This window comes from Perna viridis, chromosome 10 (assembly GCF_037379345.1).
Source record: "Perna viridis isolate PV_CMFRI_1.1 ecotype Kerala chromosome 10, ASM3737934v1, whole genome shotgun sequence".
Taxonomy (NCBI): Eukaryota; Metazoa; Mollusca; class Bivalvia; order Mytilida; family Mytilidae; genus Perna; species Perna viridis.
The window spans coordinates 35,621,858-35,640,298 of NC_142454.1; the positions used below are offsets into that span (position 1 = coordinate 35,621,858).

At 31.9% G+C, this 18,441-nt stretch overlaps 1 protein-coding gene across 5 annotated transcripts in view; it reads right to left on the bottom strand.

The window, feature by feature from the left end:
- Positions 1-630: 630 nt before the first annotated feature.
- The window catches only part of LOC148605586 (von Willebrand factor A domain-containing protein 3B-like), a 50,395-nt gene continuing 32,584 nt past the window's right edge, over positions 631-18,441 (bottom strand). For all 5 annotated transcript variants that reach the window (XM_088550287.1, XM_088550290.1, XM_088550288.1 and 2 more), the window contains 13 exons: positions 16,527-16,727; positions 14,876-15,032; positions 13,667-13,791; positions 12,370-12,510; positions 11,392-11,489; positions 10,069-10,143; positions 9,287-9,830; positions 7,507-7,663; positions 7,041-7,148; positions 5,722-5,843; positions 4,810-5,068; positions 2,581-2,815; positions 631-2,272 (listed from right to left, as the gene is read on the bottom strand). In XM_088550287.1, the coding sequence (XP_088406413.1) occupies positions 2,140-2,272; positions 2,581-2,815; positions 4,810-5,068; positions 5,722-5,843; positions 7,041-7,148; positions 7,507-7,663; positions 9,287-9,830; positions 10,069-10,143; positions 11,392-11,489; positions 12,370-12,510; positions 13,667-13,791; positions 14,876-15,032; positions 16,527-16,727 (2,355 nt within the window). In that variant the 3' untranslated portion in view covers positions 631-2,139. The remainder of the gene's footprint in view (positions 2,273-2,580; positions 2,816-4,809; positions 5,069-5,721; positions 5,844-7,040; positions 7,149-7,506; positions 7,664-9,286; positions 9,831-10,068; positions 10,144-11,391; positions 11,490-12,369; positions 12,511-13,666; positions 13,792-14,875; positions 15,033-16,526; positions 16,728-18,441) is intronic.

Sequence of the window (18,441 nt, forward strand, 5' to 3'; positions counted from 1 at the left end):
TCTTAAACAGACACATACACGTAAAAAGTCAATGTTACATTCCAAAATGTGTCATTTAAAACATAAAAAAAATTCTTTCTTTTTTTAATTAAATTTACTGCATTTCCTTATTAAGTATTACCAATGTAAATATAACGAAAATGGAAATGGTGAATTTGTCAAAGAGACAACAACTCCACTGGGATGAAAAATGTCAGTTCAAGGCTACCCATGGGTCTTCAATGAATGACAAGAAAACTTTACACCATAGGGCAGGCTGCATCTGGCCCCAAAACAACATTATACACAGCTACTGTGATATAGTTGCTCCTATATCTCCAGTAACATAAAACGAAACAATCTATACAGAGGCCAGAAATTCCTGACTTGGAATAGGTGAAAAATATGTTGCAGGGTTAAAGTACTTTGCTTAATCACAACCCAATCTTTTAAATCTGGCTATGGTGGAAAAAATATTAAACAGTTAAACAAAACTTAAAATCAGTTCAAAAAGGGTCTGAGTGCCTTATTAAAACAGAAATAATAGAACTGATTATACATTACACAAATGAACAAACAAGCCATGAGTTAAATGTGTCTCACTGTATGAAGAAAGTTTGTTCTTAACAATGAAAAACAAAAAATAAAAAGTATGGATCTAATCCTTTATTACATTATGAGAAACAGGTAGATGTCATATTTGTAACATAGACAATTGGCTAGCATTAAATAACAACTACTTCAAAACAAATTTAACTGTTCATAATAAAAACAAATCTTTCAAATTAAGGTCTAGCAATCCAGTTGTCAATTTGACCAAAATTTGAAAATGTGAAACCAGTTGTAAGTTATGACCTCATAATAAAACATAGTACACATTGTTTTTTGTACTGTAATGTCATATATGACGACTAATTTTACACTTATGATCTTTTTGTGAAATTGTCAACTTTTTGCTACTATGTTCAATAATTGATTGCTACTTAAAATTATCAAGTTTTTCATTTACGAGATAAATTTAACTTCTCCAGTTCATTAAAAAATTTCAAAAGAAAGCAAGCTTTTGCTTGTGAACATCAGTTTTGAAAGTAACTTTTAAGCATTCCAAAAACTTAGTGAAAGAATTAACGAAGATTTTAAATAAATCACTTTTTCTATGTGTGAGCAAAATTACATTGGGCAGCACTATACAATAAAATAAGAATAACATATATGAGCATAAATTCTGTCACATGAAAAATCATCACCAGACAAGTGTTTAGTAAGTGACAAAGTTAATATGTACATGTATTGATGAGAAATGAAAACATTTTTACATTTAAAGCAAAAATATGTCTCTCATCACATTTAAAAAGCAATAAATTGTAGAAGGAGGGAATAAAAACAGTATTCATATCACAGCTTTCACAATACTTAATCCACTAACAATAATAAAACTTTTAACATTAATGATGTTTATATTAAAAGCACCTTAGTACAGCTAACAGCTTGTAAGCATATGTAATAATATTGTAATTTGAATACAGACTATCAATAAAAAGTGAAGATACAATTCTTTGAATAATAATGTATTATATAAAAACTTTTCTAAACCAAATCCAAAAAAAATGAAAACCAGTCTAAACCAGACACCTTTAAAAGTCTCTATCAGTTTAAATGTATTTTGAACCTTAGTAAATCAAACACCAGTCTAAACCAAACAACTGTCTAAACGGAACAAATTTTACAAAAGAGTTCAGTTTAGACAGGTTTTATTAAATCAAAGGCTGAAACATAAGTACCTCCTTTAAGAGAGAGTGAAAATATTCGATTAAAAAATACTTTAACAATTTTGAACAAATCATATTTAGATAGAACAAAGTGAAAAGATAGAGAAGTAGGCTAAAACACATTTAAGTTTTTCTTTCAATTGTTTACATATTGCAAAAATAATTTGTAAAGTGCAGAAATAAGCAAATCAGAAATTTCACCTACAAATGAACTTTTGACTTCATCTGTATAAAGGCCAAATCACTTCCACCCAAAAAAAAAAGGAATCAAATACGCCATAGAAACCTACATAACATTACTACATAATATTAATTTGTGCAACACCTAGGCACCACATAATGTCAGAAAATGCAATGTCACATGTATAAAAAGTTCTACCATTGTTCTACATTAGTATTCTTCCTTGTTGGTTGTAGCTTCATCATCTTGGTCAACATCCTGGCACTTTCCAAAATACTGGACAGCGTTGTCATAGTAATCTGAACTTAACCAGAAACACTGTAAGACATCATCTACATCTTTTCTGTAAAAGAGAAACACACTTCACAATACTAGGTGAAAAACTTATCAATTATATTAACATTATTTCTCTCACTTGCTCATGTGACATGTTGCTGTGTAAAAAAATGGGAGCAAGTGGGAAACCTAATAGATTGAAAACTTAAGTATGTGTCTTTTGAGTATAAAAGAAAGCTTAGCCTCAAAATTCCATGATGAAAAACCAACAAATCAAAGTAGAATAGGAGTCACTATGAAGAAACTTTACTTACACTTATGAACAATATTATTCATACACACTTGTAAAAATTACAACATTTTTTTTTCACTTACATAGACTTATCACAAAATTTGATATTTATTTTCTCCCCAACTATTCCTGCTATCCATCCAGGCAGATACATGTGTTGTTGTTCATCTAACATAGCAAGAACATAGTCCCCTACAGCAAGTCTGTGATGCTTGGTGTAAACCCCAAATATATGTATAGAATTCTGCATGGTCTGATTACCATCACACCATTCTAACAGGTAGGTTCTTCCATTGCCTATTCTCTCCTTTACAGAGGCTGAAAAAATGTTCAAGAATTGTTAAAACATGAAAGTACTATGGAAAATATTTGTTTTTATGCTCTGTCACACATAATTCACATTGAATTTAATTGCATTGAAAACATTGATAGTATTTTGAATTCACATCTATGCACACTTGAATTACCTTTGCATTCACATGCATTAAAACAATAAATTACCATTGGATTGCATGAATAAATTGTGCACTTATTTTGCTTTCTACAAAATTGTCTGTTCATATGGCATTTGAATTTGAATTGAATGCAATTATTGAATCCACATTATCAAAAAATGTATCCAGAAGCAAATTCAATAATGTGCATTATTTCAATTCCATTAATTAGCATTGGAAGTTTGCTTTAAATGCTAACCTATAACTAGATTAGAATTCATATTGAATGTGAATTGAATTTGCATTATCTGATCATGTGAACCTGCCATTAAAATTATTAAGGGAAATCAATGGAAGCAGAATTTGAATGATAATCAAACAAATAAAATCCAAGAATAATGATCAGACATGTAACAGGAAAACTGACAAACACAACAAAGAACATGAAATAACCAAAAGAACACAATGAAACAAAAGTAAATTAGCGACTTGGACTCCACAAAAAAAAAAAAAAAAAAAAAACGGGGAGCATTGACCAGGTGCACCAGTAGGGTGAGCATCCTTTGCTTTTCTATGGCCGAAAAAAAAAAGAGTAAAATCACCCCTCATAAATTGTATAGGGTCAGCAGGTAGGGAATTTTTTTTAAATTTTAATTTTTTTAAATTTTGAAATGAAATAAATATGATCCCAAACTCAGAATACAAAAAAAAAATCAAATCTGCAAAGATTAAATATGTAACAGACTTAGTCTATAACCAAGAGCACACTACATGTGTGTTTGCAATCAATTCTAAATATAAACAACCAGTATTTCTTACTCTGTTTTTCCAACTAGGATAGAAAAAAAATCTTTGACTTTATTTTCTTCTTTTTTTTTTCCCCCCAAAAAAAACAGTCGGCAGGTTTTTCATTATTTTTTTTCTTCAAAATCACAAATAAAAACTTTTGGGTAGGGGGGTTTGAAGGAGGGTTGATAGGGTGACCCAGGAAACATAACAATTATTTTTTGGGTCTAAAAACACCTGCTGAGTTGCTCGTAACTGTTCATTAACTAAAGAGAAGGAATGGGAACTGATTAAATGCCTGTACTTTCAGCAACTTGAGAGCTTAGTAATTTTGCATAAATAGGATGTTTTAAAGTACATCAGTCCTTGTATTAAAAAAATGTCAGAGGGTTAAAATCTGCCACAATTTACCATGTCACTACAGAAAAATATTATGATGTCATGACTTACATCCAACATTACATTTACAACTTCCTTTGTGAATATGTTGACATTCAAATGTATTATTACCAGTAATTTCCATGGCCGACATAATGTCATACTGACCAAATCACAGTTGAAATGAACAGCACCTGTTTTGAAGTACTTAACAGAAAGTGAAAATACAACCAGTATAAACACATCTTATCTTATTTGATTTGTTGTGAGAAGGGTTATGATATCAGTTGCCTCCACTTTGTTTAACTAAAACTCATCATACTATAAATTATAATCTTTACCAAACTAGTAAACAAAAGTGATGGTACATCACCACTTTAACAAATGCCATGTACATAGGATTCTTTTCTATTCCAAAATGTTAATACCCAGTGTCATTAAAACATCATAAGGGGGTTAATATTTCATATGATATATTGACCCTGGGGTAAAGATATCATGTAACATTTAAACACTGGGGTCAATAATTCGTGGGGGGGGGAGGTCAAAATATCATATGACACCAGTAAGTATAATGTGGGAAAACTTGCCATTACAACTGAAAGGGAAGTTAAGGTATTAATTTTTTTCTAATGTTAAATGAAATGAAACCACATCAAACAGCACGAAATATCATAAGAGAAGTGTAACATGAAAACTGGTATGATATATTACCTAGATGATAAGTTCCATATCTGTCATCCCTGGCTACAACAGCTTGTCCTACCCATCTTGTCTCACATTCAATTATATAATTAACATCATGTTCAAACTTCTCTGTTGTCAATTTGAAAGCTTCATCTCTGGGAATTTTGGCCTCATCTCCATCATAAAACCTCACTTTCATCCACATGTTGTGGTAGACTTCTAAAACTATGGCTGGGGCATAACTAAATGCATAGTTCGGATGCAAGGCAACTATGGGATCTTTTGGCTAGAAAATGTGAAAATGTTAATTTAAAATCATCTGGACACAGTGTCACAGGGTCAGTTGAATTCAACTGTTAAAAAACAGTGGTGTTAACTAACATTGCTGTTATCCTTATAACCTGGGACTGTTTAACAATTTTATTACGCATAAGTCAATATGAAAATAAGTGATGGAAAATGATAATTTAGTTCACATATTAACTATGAAATTGGTCACATGTACTAGGGTTATCCAATAAATATTTGCTATCTATATAATATAGGCCATGATCAGTTATTTGTAGTCCCAATAATAAACAAGCATTGCCTAGAACTGTTAAGGTAACGAGATGTTGCAATAATACATTGTGCTAAGAATACCCCTAACTATTTTTGTCAAATTAAGTAGTATGGTTGTTAAAATGGTTGAAAACTGTTAAGATAATTTCCACTATGCTATACCAACAAAAATTACTACTGATTTGTTTTACAGGCAGTAGATACTAGTAAGCGAGGAACCTGGAAAAGGGAAACATGGTCAAAGTAAAATATCTGTTACAGAAAAAGTTAATGAAGGGACAGACAAACAGACAGACAGACAGACAGACAGACAAGGTGATTGGAATATAGCTCCCATTAATGAGTAGGGGTATAGTTCACCTGTTTTACAATTAATACCTGTAAGATTTGGTTAGCATCATCATAATCTGTGATGATGTCTTCTCTCCAGATTTTCTCAAACTGATGGGTAGCATCCTCCACAATGTAACTATAGTCTTTACAATCCTCCTTTACTATACCTGGAAATCAATTTAATGAAACAATCAGATATAACGAGACCCAAATTTACACATCAATGATGCAATATATCCAGGCAAATATACGCTCTATATTGCAATAATTTAATTTGAATTGTAATAAGCCTTCTGATTTGTTGGATATCTTTGGAAAACACAGATTATTTTGCATAAAGAACTTTGGTACAACTTTTGACCTCATAAATGTCAAATAATCAACAATTCAAATAATCCCAAAGTAAATAAGATTTTAATTAAAAATCAAATCATTTATTTGGACTGGAATCAGTAATTCAGTAATAAATCTTGCTTATAATTATGACTAAGTTATGGTTGCATAACCAACTTTGGGACAATCTATGTTTATACACTGCAGTACATGAAGTGTAAACTTCCCCATAGTTGGGTTATATAGCATGACTTTGTCAAAAATTAAATGCAATCCTAAGGTGTCTCATTTGTCAAACAAATCTGATCTACCATATAAATTCTAAATCATATCTAATAGAGATTCCACAAATTCAGAGCACAACATGTTTCTCCTTCAGGAACACCTGATGTCACTCCCCCTTTTTTGTTGGGGTTCATATTGCTATTGCTTAATTTTTGTGTGATATCTTGTTTCCCTTATCTTCAGTTTTATGTGTAATTTATTATATAGATAGCAGTGTATTCACACTGTGAAATAAATTCGGTAATTTCACTCTCAGACTTTCTCCCACCAAAAACGTCACAACATTGATATCAATAAGCCAATCACAAAATTTTAACTTCATGTTGAAAATATCGATAAATTATGAAGAAAATCTATACAATTAATAGGGTAATCCATTGGTTATTGTGAGTAATCAAAACATGATCACTTGTGCCAAGAATGCTTGAGGATTTAACTAGAGCGTGGAACAAGTTCCGCATACTTATTAAATCTAGGCGTTCTTTGGCACACATGATAATATTTTGTTTATTCACTCTTTCCAATTATTTATCCTATTATAGTTTGCTACATTGTGTATCTACATTGTCTATATTTCATGTTTTCATATTGGCCATGCTTTTTAATTTTAACATATTTGAATAATCCCACTGCTGATGCTTCTGTATTTTATTGCTGATATTCCCACATTGTTAACAGAGACTTTTATCAAGTTTATCATTTTACAAATGGTTTCAGAAGACCAGGATTCACATTATGTCCCCTACCTCTAAAATACCAGCCTTCATCAGACCATCTAGCTAGAACCTCTTCACCTACTCTCAATCTTGGCAGTGATTTCCTTAGCAGTAGTAATCCTGGAATGTTCTCATCTCCTAAAATCACAAATAGAACTTTGAAGTCATAAGAAAAACTAAAAGCAGAACCATGGCATAAACTATTTGATAGAATACACTCAAGAATATACTATTTTAACTAAAAACTCACCCAAAGATTTCTGATTTTTGACAAGGCACTGTGGAGTTAAGGAAGCAGAATTGATGATATTAAAGGTTTAAGATTACATGTATACTGAATGCATTCCTAAATGTTGAACTGTTCATGTAATTAGATGCTATGCTTATTCACTGAATAAGAAATAATGCCAAACAGAGTCACAAGAACATCAGTATAGTAACTCAAGATCTCAAATGAAAATTGGTATAGAATCTTTGAAGTGAAACTTGAACATACCCTTTCTACCATCTCTACTGTCTAAGTCTGAATCAGAATCTGAACTCTCCACAGCTATTACTGTTCCATACATTGAATCAGTTCTCACAGCTTCATGTCTCCTCTTCTTTAACTTCTTCTTCATCTTTTTCATCTTTTTACGTTGTTTCTTTAATTCCTGAGAGAAATAGATATTTTTGTAAATTCTGATAATTAGTATGATTGAAATGCACTTCTTTGCAATTATACTTATATTCCAAAATCAGTAAATATTTTCAATTATGGGTTTTAAATATTGTAATACATGTGAACGATAAAATTTATAAATACATGTACAAAAGACAAAATAACCAGACACATCTTTATAGAATAAACTTTCAGATATAAAGGGAAAGATGTTTACAAAATGCTGGAATTTTTATTCGACAACATATTTGTCCAGTGTGGTGAACGTGTTTTTCAACAAACGGTCGGCATTCCAATGGGAACAAATTGTGCTCCTTTACTTGCTGACCTATTCCTTCACTCTTATGAGGCTGACTTTATAGCTGATCCGATCAGAAAGAAAGAATAATGTTTGGCTAGATCCTTCAATCTCAGTTTCCGCTATATATAAGACGTATTATCTTTAAACAATCCTAATTTTGAGGATTTGATACATCGCATCTACCCAAAAGAACTTGAGATGAAGGATACTACAGACACTGTGAAGTCAGCCTCATATCTTGACCTACACTTAGAAATCGATGGTAAAGGAAAACTATTGACCAAACGTGATGACTTTTCATTCAGAATTGTCAACTTTCCTTTCATCTGTGGCAACATCCCTTCAGCTCCTGCGTATGGAGTGTTCATATCACAACTCATATGTTATGCCAGAGCTTGCCGAAACTATGCAGACTTTTTGTATCCCGCTTGAACTCCAACAAATAGGCTTCTGGAACAGGGTAATGTTGCTACAAGATTGAAGTCATCACTACAGAAGTTTTATGGTCGTCATCATGAACTCGTGGATTGTTATGGTGTATCCATCAGCACCATGAAAACTGATTTATTCAACGGGTCATAGTTTTCCTTTCCTCATTTGTCTACCCCGGACTTGATTTTTTATGAGCAACTCGGCGGGTGTTTCTAGAAAAGCAGAGGACGCTTACCCTACCGGTGCACCTGGTCCATGCTTCCAGTTTTTAGTGGAGTCTGAGTCGCTCATTTACTTTTGTTACTTTGTATGTATGATTTTAGTTACTTTATGTTCTTTGTTGTGTTTGTCTGTTTTCCATGTCTGGTCTTTGTCCTTGGATTACATTCTTTTGATTACGGCTATAACCTTGGTTCCTTTGATTACTCTTTTGCTGTTTTCTTCGTATTAAAGTTAATTCATTACCAATGCACATGTTTTGTTGAAAAAAAAAAGAAAAGAAAAAAAGATGCAAAAGATGTAGTTAATACAACTTTTGCCTTAATAACTAAATGATTTTAAAAAAATCACCTCGTTTTAATAGGCAATCTAATTAAAATTAGACCTATCAATTGTTCCATTCAATCACTTTGTGTAAGATCTAACAACACTCCATTCTACTTTCTGTTCAGATTTCAGAATCCTCAGGTTTTTCCCTTTGAATAATGTTTTCAAAATCATGAAAGATGAATTCTAATTAGTTGATCAAAAAGGTCATCAGGACAGAAAGTAGAATAGAGTGTTGTTAGAAACTACATCCAGTTACTGAATGGAACAATTGATAGGTCTAATTTTAACAAGATTGTTTAAGTCAAGTTGTAACTGAGGTACAATTCTCCTTACCATTTGTTGTCTTTGTTGCTCTTCTTGTTGCAAAATCAACTGTTCCCTTAATATTTTAAGTTTCTCTTTCCTTTTCTTTTCTTTTTTATGTTTTCTTCTCTTTTCCTGTGCTTCATGTTCTCCTAGAACTGGAGATTCAGGTCTCTCTACTGGCTCATGAACTTTTGATGATGACTTTGGTCTAAGATGAAAGGATTCAGATTCTGATGCTGAGCTTGAACTTGAATATGACCTTGACCTTGCCTTCTTTTCAGACTTTAATTTCTTTTCAACTTCTTGTGAAGGTGATCGTGATCTTGATGATGCTGACCTTGATCTTGATCTTGACCTAGATCTTGACTGAGACATAGATCTTGACCTTGATCGAGATTTCGACCTTGATCTTGACCTGGATCTTGACCGAGAATATGATCTAGATCTTGAGCCAGACCTAGATTTTGACCTTGACCTAGACCTGGACTGGTCTGGTGAAACTGATCTTGATGAGGCTGATGGAGACCTGTTTTTCTTTTTTGATGACTTTTTAACTTTTCTCAATTCTTTCCTAAAAAATTACAAAACAAACAATGAATTTTTAAAACCAACAAAAGTAAAACAAACAACAAATAAACCATTTTAACTTCTTAAACTAAATATACTGTAGTCTAATATAGGCACATACATGTATGTTAGACTTATTTTGCTTTTGTAAAATATATCGGTAACCATATTTATTCAAATTTTCTGTCAGACCATATAAGGTTGTAACAGAAACCAGGTTGTATCAGCAGATATTTTCATACCTGATTCTTTTCTCTTTATCAGAAGGTCTTGGAGTCCTTGGAGTTCTTGGTGTTATATAGACTTTGTCTTCATACCTACAATTGATGTAGTATTAGAAAACCCTTAACCTAAAACAATTATTATGGTGAACCTGACATTTACATTTAATTGAGTATGTGCTTATGACATCATATACTGCTGAAAAAGTGGCTAATTTCAACAGGTGAAGAAAAGCAAGAATCTTTTCCCCAATATATCCATAGAATAAGGTTCACATCTTAATTAATACATATATAACCATTGTACAGAGTTTGAATAATTTTGGTTTAACACTTCCTTAGAGTTACAGATTTTACAAATTAAGTGCCCTCTATTAAAACATAACAAACAGACAAACAGCTAGATGGTAGACAGAGTCCATCAGCTATGAGACCAGCTCCCATTGTTAGTGATAGAAATAACAAAAGGCTCCCAGAAGCCTGAAGCTCTCACCTGGTTAAAGTTTGTAAGACCATCCATATCATGACAAGAACAATATTTTCTATAGAACAGTAATCTATATTCATCTTGGTATAATAACAGCCCATGATAGTAATATAAGTACCGGCAGGTTTCCTGAAACTATGTATTTACCCTCATATTATTACCTCCTTAAACATACATGTACATGTATGTTTAAGGAGGTTAAAATAAGAAGATAAATACATAGTTTTAGAAAACCTCTCCATAGTTTTCAGGCTAATTTCAGTGTGTTCATGTGATGCGAGTGTGTGCATCATGTACTGTGCATTGTGTATCGTCACTTTTTACCAGTCAGCTTTTAAGGATTATTTAATTTCTTTCAGATTGTTTCAATTAATTAATGATATAAACTGTCTACACTTTCAAATAAGAATTGTAAAAACATAAATAAATTTATCACTTAATTTCAGTGTTCCAGTTTCATAGCAAAAAGAAGCATGTTCTTATCATGTAACATATGTACTTCTTTCTTGCATTGTGTGATTTATATGTATGAAATTGAACCATATTAGAAATTTCAGGAAATGTACATGGCTTATCAAACCAGAACATAGCCATGAAAACAATATAATAAGGAAGAATTTTTTCCCTATCATATGGAGAAATTTGGGTCAGGGAAAGTTAGGTACTTAGTTACACTTTCCTGAGGCAAGTTGAAAACTTCATATGCTGTAAGGATTTGTTTTGTTAGGAAAGCAGTCATTGACTGTGGGAAAGTTGATTTTTTATGAATTTTTCCCAAGGAAACCTCAATTTCTGAAAAATCCTAGAACACTGCTATGTTTACAATCAGTTATAAAAGAATCATAAAGGAAACTTACTGTTTACAATCAACATTCTGTATATCAGCTATATATCTGATGGCAAACTCAAACCGAGACTTAGATATCTTCATCAAAAGGTTTCGGGAAATTGTTGCCTATGGTAAAAAAAAAACACAATGGTTGTGATGATAACTCCTATTTGAAATTGGCTATCATGTTAGCAAGTAATCTCTTTTCTTTACAGGTTAACTATTAAGTGTCAGTCTGTGTGAAAATTAGGTAGTGGGTAAAACATGGCATGATTTAACCAACCATTTTTTGTACTGTTATGGTATTTGGTTATTTGTACCATCAGACACAAGGAATGAAGACAAGATTTCCCATATCATTTTTGTAAATTATGATTACAATGAAATTCACAGCACTGGAATGAACAATTCAGGGGCAAATAACATTTGTAAAATCTTTTCTTCTACCCATGCTCCCAGTTTTTAGTGGAGTCTGAGTCATTCATTTGCTTTTGTTACTTTGTATTATGATTTTAGTTGCTTTATGTTCTTTGTTGTATGTGTCTGTTTTCCATGTCTGGTCTTTGTCCCTGGATTACATTCTTTTGATAACCGCTATAACCTTGGTTCCCTTGATTACTCATTCTAATAAAATGTTCCAGTGTCCCGATTGATGCAGAGATCAAATAGTTGTCATATCAAATAAAGATGAATTCCTTGAGTGAAATTTTACTGTCAAGTTGACATGCATGTTTCTGAATTTTCTCATTTTGCCAGATTCTTCTAAAGCAATAATTCTAACTTGTATGCCCCTAACAGTGTTCTTACAGCGGTCCATTTCACCAACAGTATGGGATTTCCTAGATGAAATGTTTGGTTAGTTTATAAAGTACACTTGAATAGGAAGATTGTTACAGTACTTTAACCAGTCCATGCAAATATCATCAATTAGTTACATATTAGTCATTGATCCGTTAATAAATGAGTGGATCCGTTCAGGGACAAGACATCACATGGTTTAATATACCTGCTGTCCATTAAACATCAGGACTGTGTAGAACTTATTGGAAGTTTCCTCCCTGACTGGAGCTACTTGTACAATCCCTGGCACAAAGCAATCAGATTTAGCATTGGAATATTGAACTCTAACAAGAACATAGTCTCCTGCCTGTGACAAAAAAATGGACGATGATGTTCATTTAATATACACCTAAGTACTACTCAACTGCTTCATCATGTTGAATATTAATAAGATAATTAATTGGAAAGAGTGAATAACCAAAATCTGATCATGAGTGCCAAAGAACACCTAGATTTACTGTGAGAGTATTACTGTTCGTTGGGTACCAATATTCATGGATTTCGTGGGTTTGGTAAACCACGAAATTTGGTTCCCAACAAAAAGGAAATTTTCCATTTGTTTGTATGATGGAGTTGTCGAATCAACGAATTCAAGAATCCACGAACTGATCATTTTCCCCTAAACCATGAAAATTGGTACCCAAGAATAAAAGTACTTTCACAGAAATGAGCCTGCGGAATTCGTTCCGTGCACGAGTTAAATTTTTATGTGTTCTTGGCACGAGTAATCATATTTTGGTTATTCACGATAACCAACTGATTATCCTATTTATTATATAGATTTCATCCATTATTCATTGCTATTTTCAATATGAATTTTATATTTTGTGAACAGCGTATTGATATTCGTGTTGTGAAGTTTTGGCGGGAGAAAGTGGGACAGTGGAATTATCGAATTTATTTCACAGTGTGAATTATCGATTTTTTTTTACACTAGAAATATTGGATAAATCACTGCTATCTATATAATAAACAAGTATAAACTTGATGTGAATTTCTTTCTGTATTTATCATAATTTATCAAAATCATTTCAAGTTTTCATTTTATAGTAACCTTCTTATTGGACATATCTTAACAATTACAAATTTTCAGCAATATCTTTAATTAACAAAATATTGACAAACAACATTGAAAAACTGACCAATTGATGACTTAAATATTGACCAAAATGATCAAATCTTGCATCTATTATTACATTACCAAATTATCAGTGCAGCCAATAGGAGAAAATATGATAAAAAAAGTGAAAGTTGTACTATTGAATTTCAACCGTGTTTTCACACTCCTCTACTCATAATACAAAAATTCAATAATTAATGAAAAAGAAAAAAAAAATTTCTTCGACTTCAGTAAAGGACAAGGTATAGCCCGAAAATATTTGATCACATGCTAAAATTGGCCTATCCTAAGTAACGGCCAGGGTATATCCTATCATCATTAAATCACATTCAAATTAGCCTACCCTAAGTAAAGGCCAGGGTATGGCCCCGCCAACAGCTATAACCAGTCTGGTTGGTATGGTTCTTTCCTCTTTGTCCTCAAACTGTATAACAGCATGTCTGGGGTCTGGACATCTTTGGACAGTTCCTGATTAAACATTTATATATACATGCATTATCAATGCTTCAATAACCAGTACCTTGTTCACCCAAAAAGGGTATATAATTTCACAAGACTATTGTAATCTGAATTGAGTGAATAAAATTTATGGCAAAGTTCACATGAAATTCATGTGAATTTTCACATGAAGTTAGGGTTGAGTGAGTTTCAAGAAAATATCACATGAATTTTATGTTTTCAAGTGAAGCTAGATTTGATTAAATTTCATGTAAAAAATATTTGCCTGTGTAAAAAATGAACTGTTAATGTAATGTCTATGAAATTATCACCATGCAAAGTTCTGCCTTTGAAAGTGAACTCCAAATAAAGGGGAAATATACAAAAGAAATTTTCTAAATAATGCTTGGAAAAACCAGTGCTTTAAGATAAATTGATTTTTGTATTCATTAACAACAAACATGCAACTAAGACACTAATACCCTGAGATTAAGGCGATTGATATCAAGTTACAAATAGAAACTATTTTCTGATAAAGCATTACTTTTGTAAATCAATATCAAATGTTGTACAAAATTTTAATTCTAAATCACAAACATAAGAGCCATGCACTAATATTCAAACTAGAAAAACTGTGAGAAAAGCAAGCTCACAAAGAATATCCTGCCCTTCTCACTTCAATACTGAGAATGTACTTTAATTAAAGGATACCAATTTTCATGGATCAGGGAAGAAAGTTTGTGGATTCTTGAATTTGTGATTTTGAAGTTTTCAGTATACACATCCATGGAAATATACTTTTTGTTGGGAACCAAATTTTGTGGTTTGACCTTCCCATGGAAACCCTAAATTGGTACTCCATGAACAAAAGTGCTTTCACAGTACCATACATATATATGGTCAAAATAAAAACAAAGTGATCAAACAAGAAGTTGACTGTTGCTTCAGTCTAAAATCAATTCCCATGATACATATACAAAAGCTTCTGTCAAAATATCAAGTGGCTATTTTAACAAAAAAGATGTGGAAGGCCAAACTGTAGGACGAACAGACACCATGATTACTATATATTCCCTGCTTAAGAAGCCTTTTTTTCTTAAATAAAGCTCATTACCTGGGTAATAAAAGCCATCTTTATCATTCCTGGCAATAACACTCTGACCCTTCAATGTATCAAGGACTCTTCGAATAATGGTCGGGTTGAACTGGATCCTGTCCATCTTACTGTCATACACTTTCTCTGAGTGAGACTTCATCACATGACTTAGACTCTAAAAATAACAAAATACTCATTAAAAACTTCTGTTGAAAGCTGCTTCATTATCATTAAGCTTTATGAAAATGTTCTATTAAAAACTTCTGTTGAAAGCTGCTTCATTATCATTAAGCTTTATGAAAATGTTCTACATTAAAGAAGGTTAAATCACCCTAACAGTCATTCAATTCATGTTTAAATTTTGCTGCAATTTCTAAGAATTTTACAAGGCTAGAAAGGCAGAGGACACTTACCCTACCGGTGCACCTGGTCCATGCTCCCAGTTTTTAGTGGAGTCCGAGTTGCTCTTTTGCTTTTGTTAATTTGTATGTATGATTTTAGTTACTTTATGTTCTTTGTTGTGTATGTCTGTTTTCCATGTCTGGTCTTTGTCCCTGGATTGCATTCTTTTGATTACTGCTATAACCTTGGTTCCCTTGATTACTCTCTCTATTACATATAGGTAAGATCATTGTTTCACTTTTATTTTTTTACCTTTGACAGTAAAATTAATTAGGACTACATAGCTACTCAAGCTTTCATCAGAACAACTTTCATCAAAATCAACCAAGGAATATTTGAACCTGCTAAGAAGCCAATTTGAAAGCTAGAATAAAAATTGAAAGGATATTGAATTCTATAATCCTCAATCCCTTCATTGCTTTCCTGAAAGGAGGGGTAAGATAATATAGGGAACCCACACTTGACAGATTCAAGTCATCCAATTAGAATTATGGTGAGTATGTGAAACAAGACTGCCATGCAAGTGAATAACATGCCACTAACAAAATCCTTAAATTGAAAGACAAAAATGTATCAATGATGATAACTGTTATTCTGTATTCCTTATTACTTGTTTCTTGGCATTTGGTGGATGACTATCTCATTCGCAATCATACCACATCTCCTATTTTATATTGTAAAATGTAGGCTATGTACTAATTTCTACTATTCTAAGTTTGATGGGTTTTCACACAAAATGAAAAGTAGGAAATCTTTAACCATTTTTCTCAAATCTACATCTGAATGGCACCTTGTTGAAGTGTGCCAAACACTTCATTTTAAAAGCAAATTTAAGTAATGAAAATTTTCAGCTCTACAATTTCAAATGTGTGGCAGTTATAATTTTGTTAGTAAGAACACAGATTAGCAGTCTCACATATATCTATGTATTATCATTATGAACTATCATATTGGAAAAGTAGTTACCTAATAATTAATTGGTCAAGAGTCACAATATACATGAAAGAAGAAAGTTGAATGAACACTGTCAGATCCAGGGGATTTCTGGGTTGGATCTTCCTTTTTGTTGTAACATTTGTAGATTTTGTGCAAAATCTGGGCAGAAATGAGCAAATGACAGCCTGAAACCCCTCCATTCTTTAACATTGATTTCATGACACACCCCTGCATAGTATGAACTTGTAGTTTCTCTAAAATGTCTGAATTTGGAAAAAAAAAACATTTAAGGGTGAAGAAAAACAGTCAAACAGTATACAGAAAAACTTACCCCATTTGATTCTGTTCTGTTTTTCAGAATCTTTTTACATGCATTCCCATTTCTGTTAACTTCATCATAATATTTCAGTATGAAATCTTTATAATGATTTTTTAAATGTAATCCCTCTAATTTCTCCTCCATTTCCATTTTCTTCAGAATTTTATATCTATAATAATTGTTGCTGACTTTGTGTAGAAGTGATTGGTAGTGCTAAAAAGGTGATAACAACGTCAATATTGGATTTACCATGCATTGATTACACATGTAATATTTCTATTGTGGAATGTCTGTAGATTCTATTGCCCAAAATAAATAAAAACGAAACAAAAAAAAAATGAAACTTTTTTTATGTGTTTGTTTAATTTGTTGTGGATTTTCCTGACTTGGAATTTACCTGTGTGTATAGTAAAAATTGAAAGTCAAAGTAAAAAATTATTTACTTGTTCAAAATAATGTTGGATACAAAAAAAATTGAAACCTCATATCTCTGTGTGCCAATTTATTTGGTTTGAGAGAGTAAAGAATTGACTATCCATAAGAAAACAGCAGAAAACAAATGTACTTGTAAACATAAAAAAAACAAATCTGGTAAAAAGGAACACTGTATTTCAAAGTTAATGTTATTCTATCTAGACAAATCTGTGATGACTATGTTCACTTCTCAGAGTACATCATCACCCAGCAGAAAACAAATTATGTGGTATACCTCAATATATGCTCATTGAAAAAAAGATAAAATTAAAAAAAATATATACCCTAAAAAAGTATTTCTTATAGTATTTAATAGAAAAAGGGTGTAACAAATATATTGGTCTTAACAGTTAAGATTTGCTAATATTGATTATTAGCTGTGAATTAACTAGATGTGTCCTTCTGATGTAGTGAACATTAAATTAATTCCAGAGGTGTTAATTACATTAAGGTAAAGATACCTCATAGTGTGAAATTACATTTAGGTGTGAAAAAAAAACGAATCAATCAATAAATCATGCAGGAATATTATGTACTCGGTATCTTTTATAATATACAAATGTAGGAAAAACAATATAGATGGTAAATCAAGGATTTTGTAATTAATTAGAGCATTTTTTTTAAAATTTAGTGAAAGTTATCTTCCCTATAAGCAATGAGGATACATGTATTTTCAAACATGACTGAAAAAATTATTGCGTTTTATTAAGCATTGTTTTTAGTTTAGTTTTTGATCAGGTTATGCGACCATAACTTGGTCAAAAATTAAAAACAATCTTTATTGTTTAATTTCTAATTGATTAAAGTCAAAATTATGATTTAATTTTCCCTTCATCGAAGCCTTATTTAGTTTGGAATTATTTAAATTGCTGACTGTGGCCCGATTGACGTTAACGACGTCCCAGTACCAAGTTTGTTTACGAAAAATAACCTACCAGGTATCTTGCCCAGATGAGAAATACACAATCAAATTAAATCATTCATCTAAATAGACAAGAAGCAATGAATGTTATTAATCTGACACTTAACTGTGCTATTAATTTCAATCAAAATGAAATGCATTTTAATGACAGTCTCACTGTAATAATACTGAAAGTCTTGTCAGGGATAATGTAAATTTATTATAAACTAACCAGAAAAACCATTCCGATGGTTGTCATATAGTCCTGAAGATATGAACTACACATTTTAAGTTAAGGTTTGGGGTGGGACATATATTGTAATCAGTAGTCTGAATTTTCATAGTCCAGATAATCATTTGCTGAGGCATTTTTTTTAACCAGGTAAGAGGCTACAGAGCAAAATGAAAATTAGCCTCCAATGAAGGCACAATGTTATTTGGAACTGCACATCTCCTGGCCTGCAGGGTAGGGTATATGAGATCACGGAGGCCTCCTTAAAATATCAGGAGAGAAACAGAGTGAACATAGAAATTTTAAAAAGAAAATCGCTA